This window comes from Oncorhynchus gorbuscha, linkage group LG03, assembly GCF_021184085.1.
Source record: "Oncorhynchus gorbuscha isolate QuinsamMale2020 ecotype Even-year linkage group LG03, OgorEven_v1.0, whole genome shotgun sequence".
NCBI classification, from domain to species: domain Eukaryota; kingdom Metazoa; phylum Chordata; class Actinopteri; order Salmoniformes; family Salmonidae; genus Oncorhynchus; species Oncorhynchus gorbuscha.
This window is the reverse complement of record NC_060175.1, coordinates 4,310,302-4,324,196: the sequence shown is the minus strand read 5'-3', so window position 1 is coordinate 4,324,196 and position 13,895 is coordinate 4,310,302. Positions and strand designations below refer to the sequence as shown.

General features: G+C 41.1%; 2 protein-coding genes across 8 annotated transcripts in view; one reads left to right on the top strand and one right to left on the bottom strand.

Annotated features, from left to right (window-relative positions):
* Nucleotides 1–2,442: 2,442 nt before the first annotated feature.
* Nucleotides 2,443–3,900, bottom strand: wu:fb55g09. Its single transcript, XM_046333726.1, has one exon. The coding sequence runs from the start codon at nt 3,441–3,443 to the stop codon at nt 2,739–2,741; it is 705 nt and encodes a 234-aa protein (XP_046189682.1). The 5' UTR covers nt 3,444–3,900; the 3' UTR covers nt 2,443–2,738.
* Nucleotides 3,901–7,192: 3,292 nt separating this feature from the next.
* The window catches only part of nisch (nischarin), a 43,841-nt gene continuing 37,138 nt past the window's right edge, over nt 7,193–13,895 (top strand). For 3 of the 7 annotated variants that reach the window (XR_006837097.1, XM_046338586.1, XM_046338596.1), the window contains exons 1-9: nt 7,193–7,643; nt 8,739–8,822; nt 9,021–9,203; nt 9,917–9,965; nt 10,257–10,420; nt 10,550–10,645; nt 12,745–12,840; nt 12,946–13,098; nt 13,490–13,558. Coding sequence is in view for 6 of the 7 variants with exons in the window: in XM_046338586.1 (XP_046194542.1) it covers nt 7,563–7,643; nt 8,739–8,822; nt 9,021–9,203; nt 9,917–9,965; nt 10,257–10,420; nt 10,550–10,645; nt 12,745–12,840; nt 12,946–13,098; nt 13,490–13,558 (975 nt within the window). In the remaining variant the exon portion in view is untranslated. Of the gene's footprint in view, nt 7,644–8,738; nt 8,823–9,020; nt 9,204–9,916; nt 9,966–10,256; nt 10,421–10,549; nt 10,646–12,744; nt 12,841–12,945; nt 13,099–13,489; nt 13,559–13,895 lie in introns of those variants that run through there. The other 4 variants (XM_046338579.1, XM_046338569.1, XM_046338562.1 and 1 more) reach the window with 4 other exon arrangements.

Below are 13,895 nucleotides of genomic sequence, written 5' to 3'. Positions count from 1 at the left end.
CTAGCCCACTGAGGTTCACTGGGCCTGAATACATGTATAACTTAGCTACAATAGTAAAGCCAGTGCTGTGTCTGTGTCACTGCAGTCACTTATCAAGGTGGAGTAGATAATAACTCTAACTCAGGAACGAACGGGCATAGGTTACATTCCTGGCACACCTCACTCTAAAAACAGCTAGGAGGCTAACGTTAGCTAGGAGGCTAACGTTAGCTAGGAGGCTAACGTTAGCTAGGAGGCTAACGTTAGCTAGGAGGCTAACGTTAGCTAGGAGGCTAACGTTAGCTAGGAGGCTAACGTTAGCTAAGAGGCTAACGTTAGCTAGGAGGCTAACGTAAGCTAGGAGGCTAACGTTTGCTAGGAGGCTAACGTTAGCTAGGAGGCTAACGTTAGCTAGGAGGCTAACGTTAGCTAGGAGGCTAACGTTAGCTAGGAGGCTAACGTTAGCTAGGCTAGGGGTTAGGGCTCCCGAGTGGCGCAGCGGTCTAAGGCACTGCATCTCAGTGCTAGAAGCATAAATAAATAAAAAATAAATAAAAAATGAAGGTTACGTTTTGGAGTTAGGTTTAAAGGGTTAAGGTTGGGGTTAGGTTAGCTAACATGCTAAGTAGTTGAAAAGTTGCTAATTAGCTCAAATGCTAACGTTGTCCATGATGAGTTTCAAACTCGCCCGAACCATGAAAAACAGCCCGAGACCATTATTCCTCCTCCACCAAACTTTACAGTTGGCACTATGCATTCAGGCAGGCAGCATTCTCCCGGCATTCGCAAACCCAGATTCGCCACACCCAGATTCTCCCAGATGGTGAAGCGTGATTCATCACTCCAGAGAACGCGTTTCCACTGCTCCAGAGTCTAATGGCGGTGATCTTTACACCACTCCAGCAAATGCTTGGAATTGCGCATGGTGATCTTAGGCTTGTGTGTGGCAGCTCGGCCATGGAAACCCATTTCATGAAGCTCCCGATGAACAGTTCTTGTGCTGTCGTTGCTTCCGGAGGCAGTTTGGAAATTGGTAGCGTGTGTTGCAACCAAGGACAGAGCGTCTGCTAAATTACTTAAATGTAAATGTAAGGACAGACGATTTTTGCGCGCTGCTTGTTCAGCACTCGCTGGTCCCGTTCTGTGAGCTTGTGTTGCCTACCACTTTACGGCTGAGCCGTTGTTGCTCCTAGACAATAGCTGCACTTACAGTTGACCGGGACAGCTATAGTAGGGCAGACATTTTACGACCTGACTTGTTGGAAAGGTGGCATCTTATGTTGAAAGTCACTGAGCTATTCATCATTGGCCATTCCTATTGCCAATGTTTGTCTATGGAGATTGCATGGCGGTGTGCTTGATTTAATACACCTGTCAGCAACGGGTGTGGCTGATATAGCCGAATCCACTAATGTGACGGGTTGTCCACATACTTTTGTAGTGCATTTACCAACCTCTGTGGTTCTCATACTATGTGGTTAGTTCTACCAACACATAGACGTACATTTACCAACCTCTGTGGTTCTCATACTATGTGGTTAGTTCTACCAACACATAGACGTACATTTACCAACCTCTGTGGTTCTCATACTATGTGGTTGGTAGAACTAACACATAGACGTACATTTACCAACCTCTGTGGTTCTCATACTATGTGGTTAGTTCTACCAACACATAGACGTACATTTACCAACCTCTGTGGTTCTCATACTATGTGGTTAGTTCTACCAACACATAGACTTATATTTACAAACCTCTGTGGTTCTCATACTATGTGGTTAGTTCTACCAACACATAGACTTATATTTACAAACCTCTGTGGTTCTCATACTATGTGGTTAGTTCTACCAACACATAGACTTATATTTACCAACCTCTGTGGTTCTCATACTATGTGGTTAGTTCTACCAACACATAGACTTATATTTACAAACCTCTGTGGTTCTCATACTATGTGGTTAGTTCTACCAACACATAGACGTACATTTTACCAACCTCTGTGGTTCTATTTGTTACCGTGTTTATTACAGTGTACTGGATTTGAACAATGTAGTCGTCACACACACAAGAGAACCATGACAAGCACATTAAATATAGTACTCAGCTATGATGATATATTTATGAGAGTGATCCGATTCCACTATTATGTTGTTCTATACAGTCTGTCGGCAATAATATGTCCTCTACATTTCAATGGCTTCCGCCCACCCACCTCCTTTGTTGCAGCATTTACATTCCAGAACAACACATCAATCCAGTTTTCTTTTAATGTAGTGACAAATTAAATAATCCTTACCATCCTCACAAAATTGTTCGGTTCTAACCTAAAATGGTAGCCTACTTACATACTGACATATATTCTTCTGCTGGAAATAAATGTTAATAAATATTATCCTAACGATACTGTTGCTTATTTGTCTATACAACAGTGTAATTATCAAAACAAAAGTAGATTGAAACAGATTTTTAATAAGAAGCAGTTATTTATTGTTCGAAGCGTTTTTCAATAATGCAATGACAGCATCAAGCAATGGAGTAGAATAATCCAACGAGCACGGATGTGATTGGTTCGTGGGTCTCACTCCTACCCATTTAACCACTCCCCCAACACAGCATTTGTCAATAACACCATAAACAGACAGTATCAGAAAACAATCATATATTGTAACAGTAAACCAATATCTGTTGAAATTGAGGTATGTTTTCTCTCCTACATTTAATGTAAACAGAAATACATTACATTTAGATACCAGGTCCTTTTACACGTCTATCGGTGGTTCAGTCCCACTGAATGTGTCACAAAAGTCATTGAAGTCTTTCTGCATGAAATCTTCACTCTGCATCACGTCGTTATCTGACGGGAAATACTGCATACTGTTACTCTCCTGCTCCTCTTGGTACAAATCCCCTAAATTGAAGAAGGGGAACTGCTGGCACTTGGCCAGTTGTCGAGGGAAGAACCGTGCTGCCGTTGTTGTGAGATCTGGACTGTCGAGGAGAGCGCCCCTTGCGTTCTCTAGCACGCCTAGATACGAGTCCATGTCTGTGAAATCAGTTTCGCAGTCAGACCCACTGTCTGTGCCGATGGAGTCCGAACGCATATGCATCATCTGGTATTTTTCGTGCATCAGGAATTGGTTGGTGTTCCTCGGCGCTCTCATTCCTGGCGCTCTGTTGCCTTTGATGTTGACAGGACGCAGTGACGTCATCGCGCGAGGTGGTCGGTTCTGTTTGTAGAACTGGCTGGGGTGGTGAGGATGATGATGATGATGTCCATGCACCCTTCCTCTCTTCCCCCGATACCCTTGCTGCCTCCTCCCGTTCTTGGACCAGCTAAGCTTGCTGTTGTCCCCTCTCCTTGCCTGCTGCCCATCCTTCTGTTGGTCTTTGTAGGCAGGTCGGTCACTGTAGACCCGCCACTGGCACATCATGGCCTTCCCATACATCTCTTCTTCGAAAAGCATTAGAAACGCAGCTTAAGTGCTTTCACTGAGCTTTACATTCTCTTTTCCGCTGCTGTCAGCGGCTAGGTAACAAAGAAATTGTAATTTCTCTGTATGGGGTTTCGTATACTTTCGTGGCTCACCACACGAAAACCCCTAAAAGTCTACCTTTTTACAATCTTCTTCGTTTTTTTCTTGACCACTGGCTTTAGAGAGTACATAGCCTGGTAGCACGCCTCTGATACAAGCAGCTTGACCTGCTCGGGGCTACAGCTGCGCTATCTAGCCTGTCACACCCCTTTTCTCCCGTCAAATAGTACACATTTTTTAAAAATATATAAAAAAAATACGACTATAGAAGATAAACAAATAAGTTTAGAGTTTCAGGTGTATTTCTTGCTTATTTTTAATTGATAGCTAACTAGTGACCCTGTTGTTCTTGTTGTGTATCTCTTTTCCAGCTGAAGTGACAGTTGCAAATGGTACTTGGAAAGTGGGCTTGAGCGGTTTATATAGAAATGGAACATTCGACTGTTGGCTGGATACGCGGGGGTGTTCCACATTTCACTGTCCAAAACATTAAATACATCTAACAAATATATATCCAGAAACCTGTGTATTTCTGATCATGTATTTATTTTATGTGTAAATAGCAAACAACAATCAAAACGACTAGCTAATCTAGCTGGAATTATGTAAACACCAAAACTTTCAGACGGGTAATAGACTAGTCCAATTATTTTTGTGACGTATAGGGTGCATCGTTACATTGGACTTAATCCCGTTGCACACGTACTGCACGAAAAAGTTTGGTGTTGACACCAGTGTAGCCAGTTTACAGAATAAAGAAACCCTCAATCCACTCACTGACTGTTACATTTTCTTCTGTCAAATGGACACTGATACAGTCTTATAGGCTCGTAACTTGCCTAGTTAAAGGTTAAATAAAAATACAATAAATAATAGCAGAGCAATTGTTCTGGAAACAACAGTCATGCCCACCAAAACAAAAAAAGTGTCAACGCACTAAATGTGAATTGTAGACTATGTTTCTCAAATATTGTTGTTTACAATACCAATGTTGCTAGTGATATTCATAAAAACATTGACATAAAAACAATATTTGTTCCACTTTTTTATAGAGATGTTTTCACAGACCCCGGATTCAATATCCCTGTAAACTGTGGGGCTATGCCATAGAGAATGATACAGAAGCATCTCTATATATTTCCTATTATGGTGTCTGTGAGAGCATGGGCAGCGCCATTGAGGCATTCTCCATTTTGAAGTAGTCAATTTTCTTCTTCACGATTGGCGGATCCCTCTAAATGACCCGGTTGGACATGACTCTAACAGGGTCACCAGGAGGGATCAGCCAATGATGTTGGAAGTCCCACCCAGTTGCCCACATTAAAATGGTGGAAGCCCTCAAAGGCGCTGCCCATGCTAATACAGCCTTTTGGCCACTAGAGGCCTCTATCATTCTCTATGGGCTATATAGCGTACACAAACAAACTGAAAACATGCATCATAAGATATGGCACCACCCTCCCCACGTTCGCTTGAGGGGCTCAGTGAAAAACAAATAGCCCTATAAATCAGATCTAATTCAATCGTATTTGTCACATGCGCGGAATATAACTGGTGTTAACTTTTTCGTGAAATGCTTGCTTAAGCCCTTCCCAACAATGCAGTTTAGAAATAAAATAATAAGAAGAGAAGTAAAATAAAAAATACACAAGAATGGAGCTTATATACAGGGAGTACCATTACCAGATCAATGTGGAGCTATATACAGGGAGTACCAGTACCAGATCAATGTTCAGCTATATACAGGAAGTACCAGTACCAGATCAATGTGGAGCTATATACAGGAAGTACCAGTACCAGATCAATGTGGAGCTATATACAGGAAGTACCAGTACCAGATCAATGTGGAGCTATATACAGGAAGTACCAGTACCAGATCAATGTGGAGCTATATACAGGGAGTACCAGTACCAGATCAATGTGGAGCTTATATACAGGGAGTACCAGTACCAGATCAATGTGGAGCTATATACAGGGAGTACCAGTACCAGATCAATGTGGAGCTATATACAGGGAGTACCAGTACCAGATCAATGTGGAGCTATATACAGGGAGTACCAGTACCAGATCAATGTGGAGCTATATACAGGGAGTACCAGTACCAGATCAATGTTCAGCTATATACAGGGAGTACCAGTACCAGATCAATGTGGAGCTATATACAGGAAGTACCAGTACCAGATCAATGTGGAGCTATATACAGGAAGTACCAGTACCAGATCAATGTGGAGCTATATACAGGAAGTACCAGTACCAGATCAATGTGGAGCTATATACAGGGAGTACCAGTACCAGATCAATGTTCAGCTATATACAGGGAGTACCAGTACCAGATCAATGTGGAGCTATATACAGGGAGTACCAGTACCAGATCAATGTGGAGCTATATACAGGAAGTACCAGTACCAGATCAATGTGGAGCTATATACAGGGAGTACCATTACCAGATCAATGTGGAGCTATATACAGGGAGTACCAGTACCAGATCAATGTGGAGCTATATACAGGGAGTACCAGTACCAGATCAATGTGGAGCTATATACAGGGAGTACCATTACCAGATCAATGTGGAGCTATATACAGGGAGTACCAGTACCAGATCAATGTTCAGCTATATACAGGAAGTACCAGTACCAGATCAATGTGGAGCTATATACAGGGAGTACCAGTACCAGATCAATGTTCAGCTATCAATGTTCAGCTATATACAGGAGTACCAGTACCAGATCAATGTGGAGCTATATACAGGGAGTACCAGTACCAGATCAATGTGGAGCTATATACAGGAAGTACCAGTACCAGATCAATGTGGAGCTATATACAGGGAGTACCATTACCAGATCAATGTGGAGCTATATACAGGGAGTACCAGTACCAGATCAATGTGGAGCTATATACAGGAAGTACCAGTACCAGATCAATGTGGAGCTATATACAGGGAGTACCATTACCAGATCAATGTTCAGCTATATACAGGGAGTACCAGTACCAGATCAATGTTCAGCTATATACAGGGAGTACCAGTACCAGATCAATGTGGAGCTATATACAGGGAGTACCAGTACCAGATCAATGTTCAGCTATATACAGGGAGTACCAGTACCAGATCAATGTGGAGCTATATACAGGGAGTACCAGTACCAGATCAATGTGGAGCTATATACAGGAAGTACCAGTACCAGATCAATGTGGAGCTATATACAGGGAGTACCATTACCAGATCAATGTGGAGCTATATACAGGGAGTACCAGTACCAGATCAATGTAGTGCTAAATACAGGGAGTACCAGTACCAGATCAATGTGGAGCTATATACAGGGAGTACCAGATCAATGTGGAGCTATATACAGGGAGTACCAGATCAATGTGGAGCTATATACAGGGAGTACCAGATCAATGTGCAGAGGTACGAGGTATTTGAGGTAGATATGTACATGAAGGCAGGGTAGGCATCGGTATAGATAATAATGAGAGTAAAATAAAGAAACCACATGGACAGGCAGCTTTAATCAATTATCTCCGATTAATCAGAGATAATGTAGTGCACCGTGTCAGCATGTTGTCATGCGGTGTCTATCATCAAGTTAAATGTATTATATAAAACCCTTGTCCATTTTGGTGATTACTTGTCACCGGTCGAGAGTCTCGACGACCCACAGACAATAGTTATTTTTTTAGATTCAGATAAACCTATTGTTGGATAAATAGGTTAATCTATCTCTTTACGCAGCATTGGGCTTGAGTACTAAAATCATGTACTGGTACCAAGACAGCCAGTCAGGTCAAAGATTTTAGAAGTAGGCTATTAAGGGAAAGGACTAACGCCTCTAGATCTGTTTAGCGAACGGTCTCTCCTTTTTGGCTTTGAATAGTTTTCCGGGATTTAACCGGACCGCAGCTGTCTGTCACAACAAAGATGGAGGAGAAAACTAGCCAGCATTGTACATCCACCGAGGACCTTAAAACTAAAACAACATTGGACCAGTTTCTCTACTGATTTTATATATATATATATATATATATTTTTTTGATATCGTGATTTTTTTCAAGATGGATACTGCCGTATTTCCCGAGGATGTCGTTGTAAAAAAGGTTTCCATCGTTGGATCGGAGCTCGTAGAGAATTACACTGTACGTTCATGTAGCTAGCTATTAGCAATATAGCTATTAGCAAGCTAGTTATTATCAATCTAGTTATTATCAATCTAGTTATTAGCAATATAGTTAGCTAGGTATTATCAATCTAGTTAGCTAGGTATTAGCAATCTAGTTAGCTAGGTATTAGCAATCTAGTTAGCTAGGTATTAGCAATCTAGTTAGCTAGGTATTAGCAATCCAGTTAGCTAGGTATTAGCAATCCAGTTAGCTAGGTATTAGCAATCCAGTTAGCTAGGTATTAGCAATCTAGTTAGCTAGCTAGTAAGTACGTATAGTTTCCTGTTTTTAATGTCACGTAGAAGCAATCCTATAACTCAAGGCAATCACAGTAACATATCTAGCTAAATTAATAACAATGTTTTATAACTGCACGCGTGCTACAGTTTAAAGTCGTGATGCTAATTGACATGTATGTGTACATATTAAACGACAAAATCCTTTTCAATCTACGTGACGTCTCTCGAAGCTAACTAGCTATTAGCTACCAAGCTAATTGAGGTTTGTATCGTGAAACACAGCGACATTTTCATACAGACGGTCCACTAATTAACTACGACATGTTTTTTAGTAAGTTGTTAAGAGGCTAGCTGCTAGGTTAACGGTGTTGTCATGATGGATTTCTGAGATGTGCGTCAAATGATTTCGCTTTTTCGCTAGGTATCACAAAGCTCACTCTAGCTAACTACACGGTCAGTCAAACAGGACAAGGGACTGTCACTGATACATTCCTCTCTGTTTACTGCGATAGTTTCTGGGGCCTATAGTGTGTGTATATATATTTAGTATCTTGGTAAAGAAAGCTCTATCAATTCCTTATGATTCATGCTGTGTTTAACTGATGACAGGTCCCATATTCATTGATATCCACATCACAAGTTGGCTAATTAATAGTCGTTATTGTTCTCCTCTCAGTCATTTGTTGGGTCATATTCAATACACAGAGAAAATAGACCACTGTGATTGACCCCGTGTCTAACGTGATACGAATGTAATTTTCACGTCTCTGTCTAGGAGAGAGGGGGGGAAAAAAACATGACCGTATTCTATTATTATTAATTTTTTCTCCAGGTGTACGTCATTGAGGTGAAAGTACGGGATCACAGATGGACCATAAAGCATCGCTACAGTGATTTCCATGACTTGCATGAGAAAGTGAGTGACTTGAAAAAATGCGTAATGTTGTGAACCATTGCCACATTGTAAAATATATGACACTGTCTGCCATGTAACAGTTATGTAATAACTGTCATATTCTGCTAGTTAAGTTTACACAACTGATACTGTTTATTGTGACTTTAAAAAAATTAAAAAAAATTGTGAGATTCATTCATACAAATATTTTCACCCAAGCTGACATCTGAGAAGAAGATAGAGAAACATTTACTGCCGCCTAAGAAGATGATCGGTAAAAACTCCAAAAGCCTGGTAGAGAAACGTCAGAAGGAACTGGAAGTCTACCTACAAACACTGCTGGTCAGATTCCCTACAGCTGCCCCTAAAGTCCTCTCCTACTTTCTGCACTTCCACCAATATGTAAGGAGACACACACACATATATGTTGGTCTTGTAATATGTCAGATTTGTTTTTCACGTGTGTGTTTGTGCACTTTGATCCACTGTGCACAGGTCAGATCAGGTGTGTGTAATCTCATGAGCTATTCATATCTGTAGTGGTGGTTAAATATTATCAAGGGTTATGTTGAATCTTGTCACAGCAGAACATCAGGCAGGAAACAGCTTAGCTGTTGTCAGAGTTTAATGATCATGGGGGCGGCAGGGTAGCCTAGTGGTTAGAGCGTTGGGCTAGTAACCTGTCGTTCTGCCCCTGAACAGGCAGTTAACCCACTGTTCCTAGGCCGTCATTGAAAATAAGAATGTGTTCTTAACTGACTTGCCTGGTTAAATAAAGGTGAAATTAAACAAATTAAATGTCCTGAATTGATAAAGCAATTTAAGTAGGCTATTTAGTTCTTCAGCTGTTTTGCAGGTCAGTGAGTTAGTGCGATCCATTTTAACTATCATTATTACAACAACAAATCATTTGAGAGCACATGATGACAGGACACGTCTGTCATGGCTATCAAATGAATTCAGCATTTGTTACTACCACAAGACTTGTGGTACTTGTCAATTTGACAGACGTGACCAGAATTAATGACAATAACATAGAAACTTCTCTTCTAGTCTTTCTTCTTCGCGAAGGAATGTCTCATTTGTAATGTTTTGTCTTTTGTCCATGTCTTCAGGAAATGAATGGAATCACAGCCGCTCTGGCAGAGGAGCTGTTCCACAAGGGTTTGTTCATTTGTTCGTCAGCTAAACCAATAGACTCATTATGTAGAAAAATTATAACAATAGTACAATTTACACATCCAGTAATAGAAAACAACATAATAAATGTATTATTTTCAGAAGTGGCTTTCAGACAAGACCATTGTATACAGTAATACATGACACAAGCAGTAGTAAAAATGTTGATGTAATAATGTGTGGAAATTTTTTTTGTATTCTACTGGCTGCGCTACCCTTGACTTACTGCACTACAAATGTCTGAACAGGAACAATAAAGATATTGATTGATTGCAGGAGAGCAGTTGCTGGTGGCTGGTGAGCTGTTCACATTGTGTCCCCTCCAGCTGTATGCCATCACTCAGCAGCTGAAGCTGGCCAAGCCTACCTGCTCTAATGGTGACGCCAAGGCAGACCTGGGACACATCCTGGACTTCACCTGCAGACTCAAATACCTCAAGGTGAACTCTCTCTCGACATCTCTCGACATCTCTGAATCTGTAGCTAATATGATTTGATCTATGTACAGGAGCCCTTAAAAACCCACTAGTGTTTAGCCATGTCTTGTTTGGTCTCTACTGTTCTCCCAGATCACAGGCACCAGAGGAGAGGTGGGGACCAGTAACATCCAGGAAGACAGCCTCACCTTTGACCTTTCAGTCTTTAAAGCTCTCCTACAGATAGAGGTATGTGCTAGCAATGGGTGACAGTCCAAGGGCCAATGGGTGACAGTCCAAGGACCAATGGGTGACAGTCCAAGGACCAATGGGTGACAGTCCAAGGGCCAATGGGTGACAGTCCAAGGGCCAATGGGTGACAGTCCAAGGGCCAATGGGTGACAGTCCAAGGGCCAATGGGTGACAGTCCAAGGGCCAATGGGTGACAGTCCAAGGGCCAATGGGTGACAGTCCAAGGGCCAATGGGTGACAGTCCAAGGGCCAATGGGTGACAGTCCAAGGGCCAATGGGTGACAGTCCAAGGGCCAATGGGTGACAGTCCAAGGGCCAATGGGTGACAGTCCAAGGGCCAATGGGTGACAGTCCAAGGGCCAATGGGTGACAGTCCAAGGGCCAATGGGTGACCCAGAAAACGAAACTGCAACATTTCAACATTATGTAGATAATGTAATGAAAAATAACTGCAACATTTCAACATTATGTAGATAATGTAATGAAAAATAACTGTCTCATTCAAAACTTGGAAAAGTTGCACATTCACTTTTTATCTTTAATCATAGTTATGCTATTTAGCATCAACCATGTGCAGTGGTTTTCTCAGTTAATGGAAGACGTTTTGGCAGCTGTATTTAATCTACAGGGCCATTATTACTTTTGCCTGCTAGCCAAACTAAGGACAGAACAAAGTTTGCTAGCTAACACAGCTCTCAAAACATTCAAGGTCCCGACAGATACATAAAGCTCTGTTCTGGCATCTGAGAAAAATGAATTTTGAATGTTTCAACAGCTTATCTCGTATTATTTCAGGATTCCTTCGGTTCAGTACGTACGTTGCTTTCTGCGCAGTGATTTAAAAATCATACCTTATAATATTTAATTAATGTGCAACTTTACGATTATTATTATTTTACCCTGTTGGTAATCTATGAACATTTGAACATCTTGGCCATGTACTGTTATAATCTCCTGTTGGTCATCTATGAACATTTGAACATCTTGGCCATGTACTGTTATAATCTCCTGTTGGTCATCTATGAACATTTGAACATCTTGGCCATGTTCTGTTATAATCTCCTGTTGGTCATCTATGAACATTTGAACATCTTGGCCATGTTCGGTTACAAACTCCTGTTGGTCATCTATGAACATTTGAACATCTTGGCCATAATCTCCTGTTGGTCATCTATGAACATTTGAACATCTTGGCCATAATCTCCTGTTGGTCATCTATGAACATTTGAACATCTTGGCCATAATCTCCTGTTGGTCATCTATGAACATTTGAACATCTTGGCCGTGTTCGGTTATAATCTCCACCTGGCACAGCCAGAAGAGGACTGGCCACCCCACATAGCCTGGTTCCTCTCTAGGTTTCTTCCGTGGTTCTGGCCTTTCTAGGGAGTTTTTCCTAGCCACCGTGCTTCTACACCTGCATTGCTTGCTGTTTGGGGTTTTAGGCTGGGTTTCTGTACAGCACTTTGAGATATCAGCTGATGTACGAAGGGCTATATAAATAAGTTTGATTTAATTTATTAGTTGTAGATCACACATTCTTCCACTTAATATCATTATCTACAAAACGATGTCAACAATTTGCAGTTCCTTTTTCCTGGGTCATGAAACTGCTTTTCTGAAGCCTTTTGTGGTGGGTTAGCCTGATCTCAGATCTGTGCTTCTTATTGACATTATTAGCATAACAACAGATCTGGGACCAGGCTAGGTACTGTTAAGATAGTATGTTATTAATCCCCAAGAGGAGAAGTTTGATTGCACCAGCCCATACATCCGTTAAACATAAATAGACCAGGAGACACAGATGCTTAAAAGCAGCATACCATCAGCTGATATAGAACTAAATTATTAAGTCAATTATTGGTGATAAATATCCTCACTATATGGGGGAAAAAAAGGATCTGTGGAAATATTCTGTTTTGTACCTGGGTAATACTTCTAAACAGTTTTATTAATACTTAGTAATAAACATTAAACGTGTTACCGTTCAGTCATGTTAGCATAACCCACTGTTCCTAGGCCGTCATCCTATTGGTCATTAAACCGTCACTTGTTCCCCTGATTTTTAAATTGATTTTAAAATCCTTTTCTTCCAGATAAGTGACTGTAACTCGGCCCAGATCATGGGACTGCCTTCTCTGAAACCCTGTCTGGTCACGCTGAATGTCCACCACTCTGCAACATCCATGATGGTAACACGTGCGTGTGTGCGTGTGTGCGTGTGTGCGTGTGTGCGTGTGTGCGTGTGTGTGTGGCTGTTAGGTAAATCTGTATTGATTCCTACCTTCGTTGTGTAGGATGTGCTGGTTCCGGAGGCATGCGTGTCCCCTCAGTGGGTCGCAGAGGGAGCGCTTACAGACCGGCCCGTCGCCACCATCATCCCTATCTGGCAGAGACTCACCACTCTGGACATGAGCCACAACTACATAGGCTGCATAGACGACTCAGTGGTGAGAGACCCTACACTCATATCAATAATAATAATAATAACGAATGCCTGTTATTCAGCAAGGTAGCCTAGTGGTTAGAGCGTTGGACTAGTAACCGGAAGGTTGCAAGTTCAAACCCCCGAGCTGACAAGGTACAAATCTGTCGTTCTGCCCCTGAACAGGCAGTTAACCCACTGTTCCTTGGCAGTCATTGAAAATAAGAATTTGTTCTTAACTGACTTGCCTAGTTAAACAAAGGTAAATAAAATTAATGGTATTGTGTTATTCATGTTTTTTTTGTGTGTTATTAATGGAATTCTACTGTACGTCTATGTTTGGCCATAATTACAATTGACTTGATGTGTAATTCTGGTAACTTTTATTTATTTATTTATTTTGTCCTATTTTTCAGAAATTGATACCAAAAGTCGAATTCTTAGATCTTAGTTCCAACGAGCTCTCTATGGTGGAAAACCTTCAGGTATGTTCAGACTAGAGATGTTCATAGAGCTGTAGAGCTCCGGTACAGAGATATTTACAATAGATAGGACGTAATTGTCAAAACAACATGCAATACAAAAGAGCCCCATATCTTAGTGGTTGTGGTGGTGTTTGTATGCCTTCATTTAATGTAAATATTTGAATGTTCCCCTAATAAAACATGTAACATGTTATTAATGTGTTTAAAAATTAAAAATAGAGAAAAAAAGTAGCTAATCATGTTACAGAATTAACATGTCACTGTATTTGACTTAAGGATGTTTTGGCTAGTTGAGGCCATTTCTAGAGAAAAGTATAAGAGCACCCAAGACCATAAT

Bases quoted from the DNA above. Each gene is read 5' to 3' on its own strand.
- wu:fb55g09 (XM_046333726.1), bottom strand. From the start codon at position 3,443: ATGCTTTTCGAAGAAGAGATGTATGGGAAGGCCATGATGTGCCAGTGG.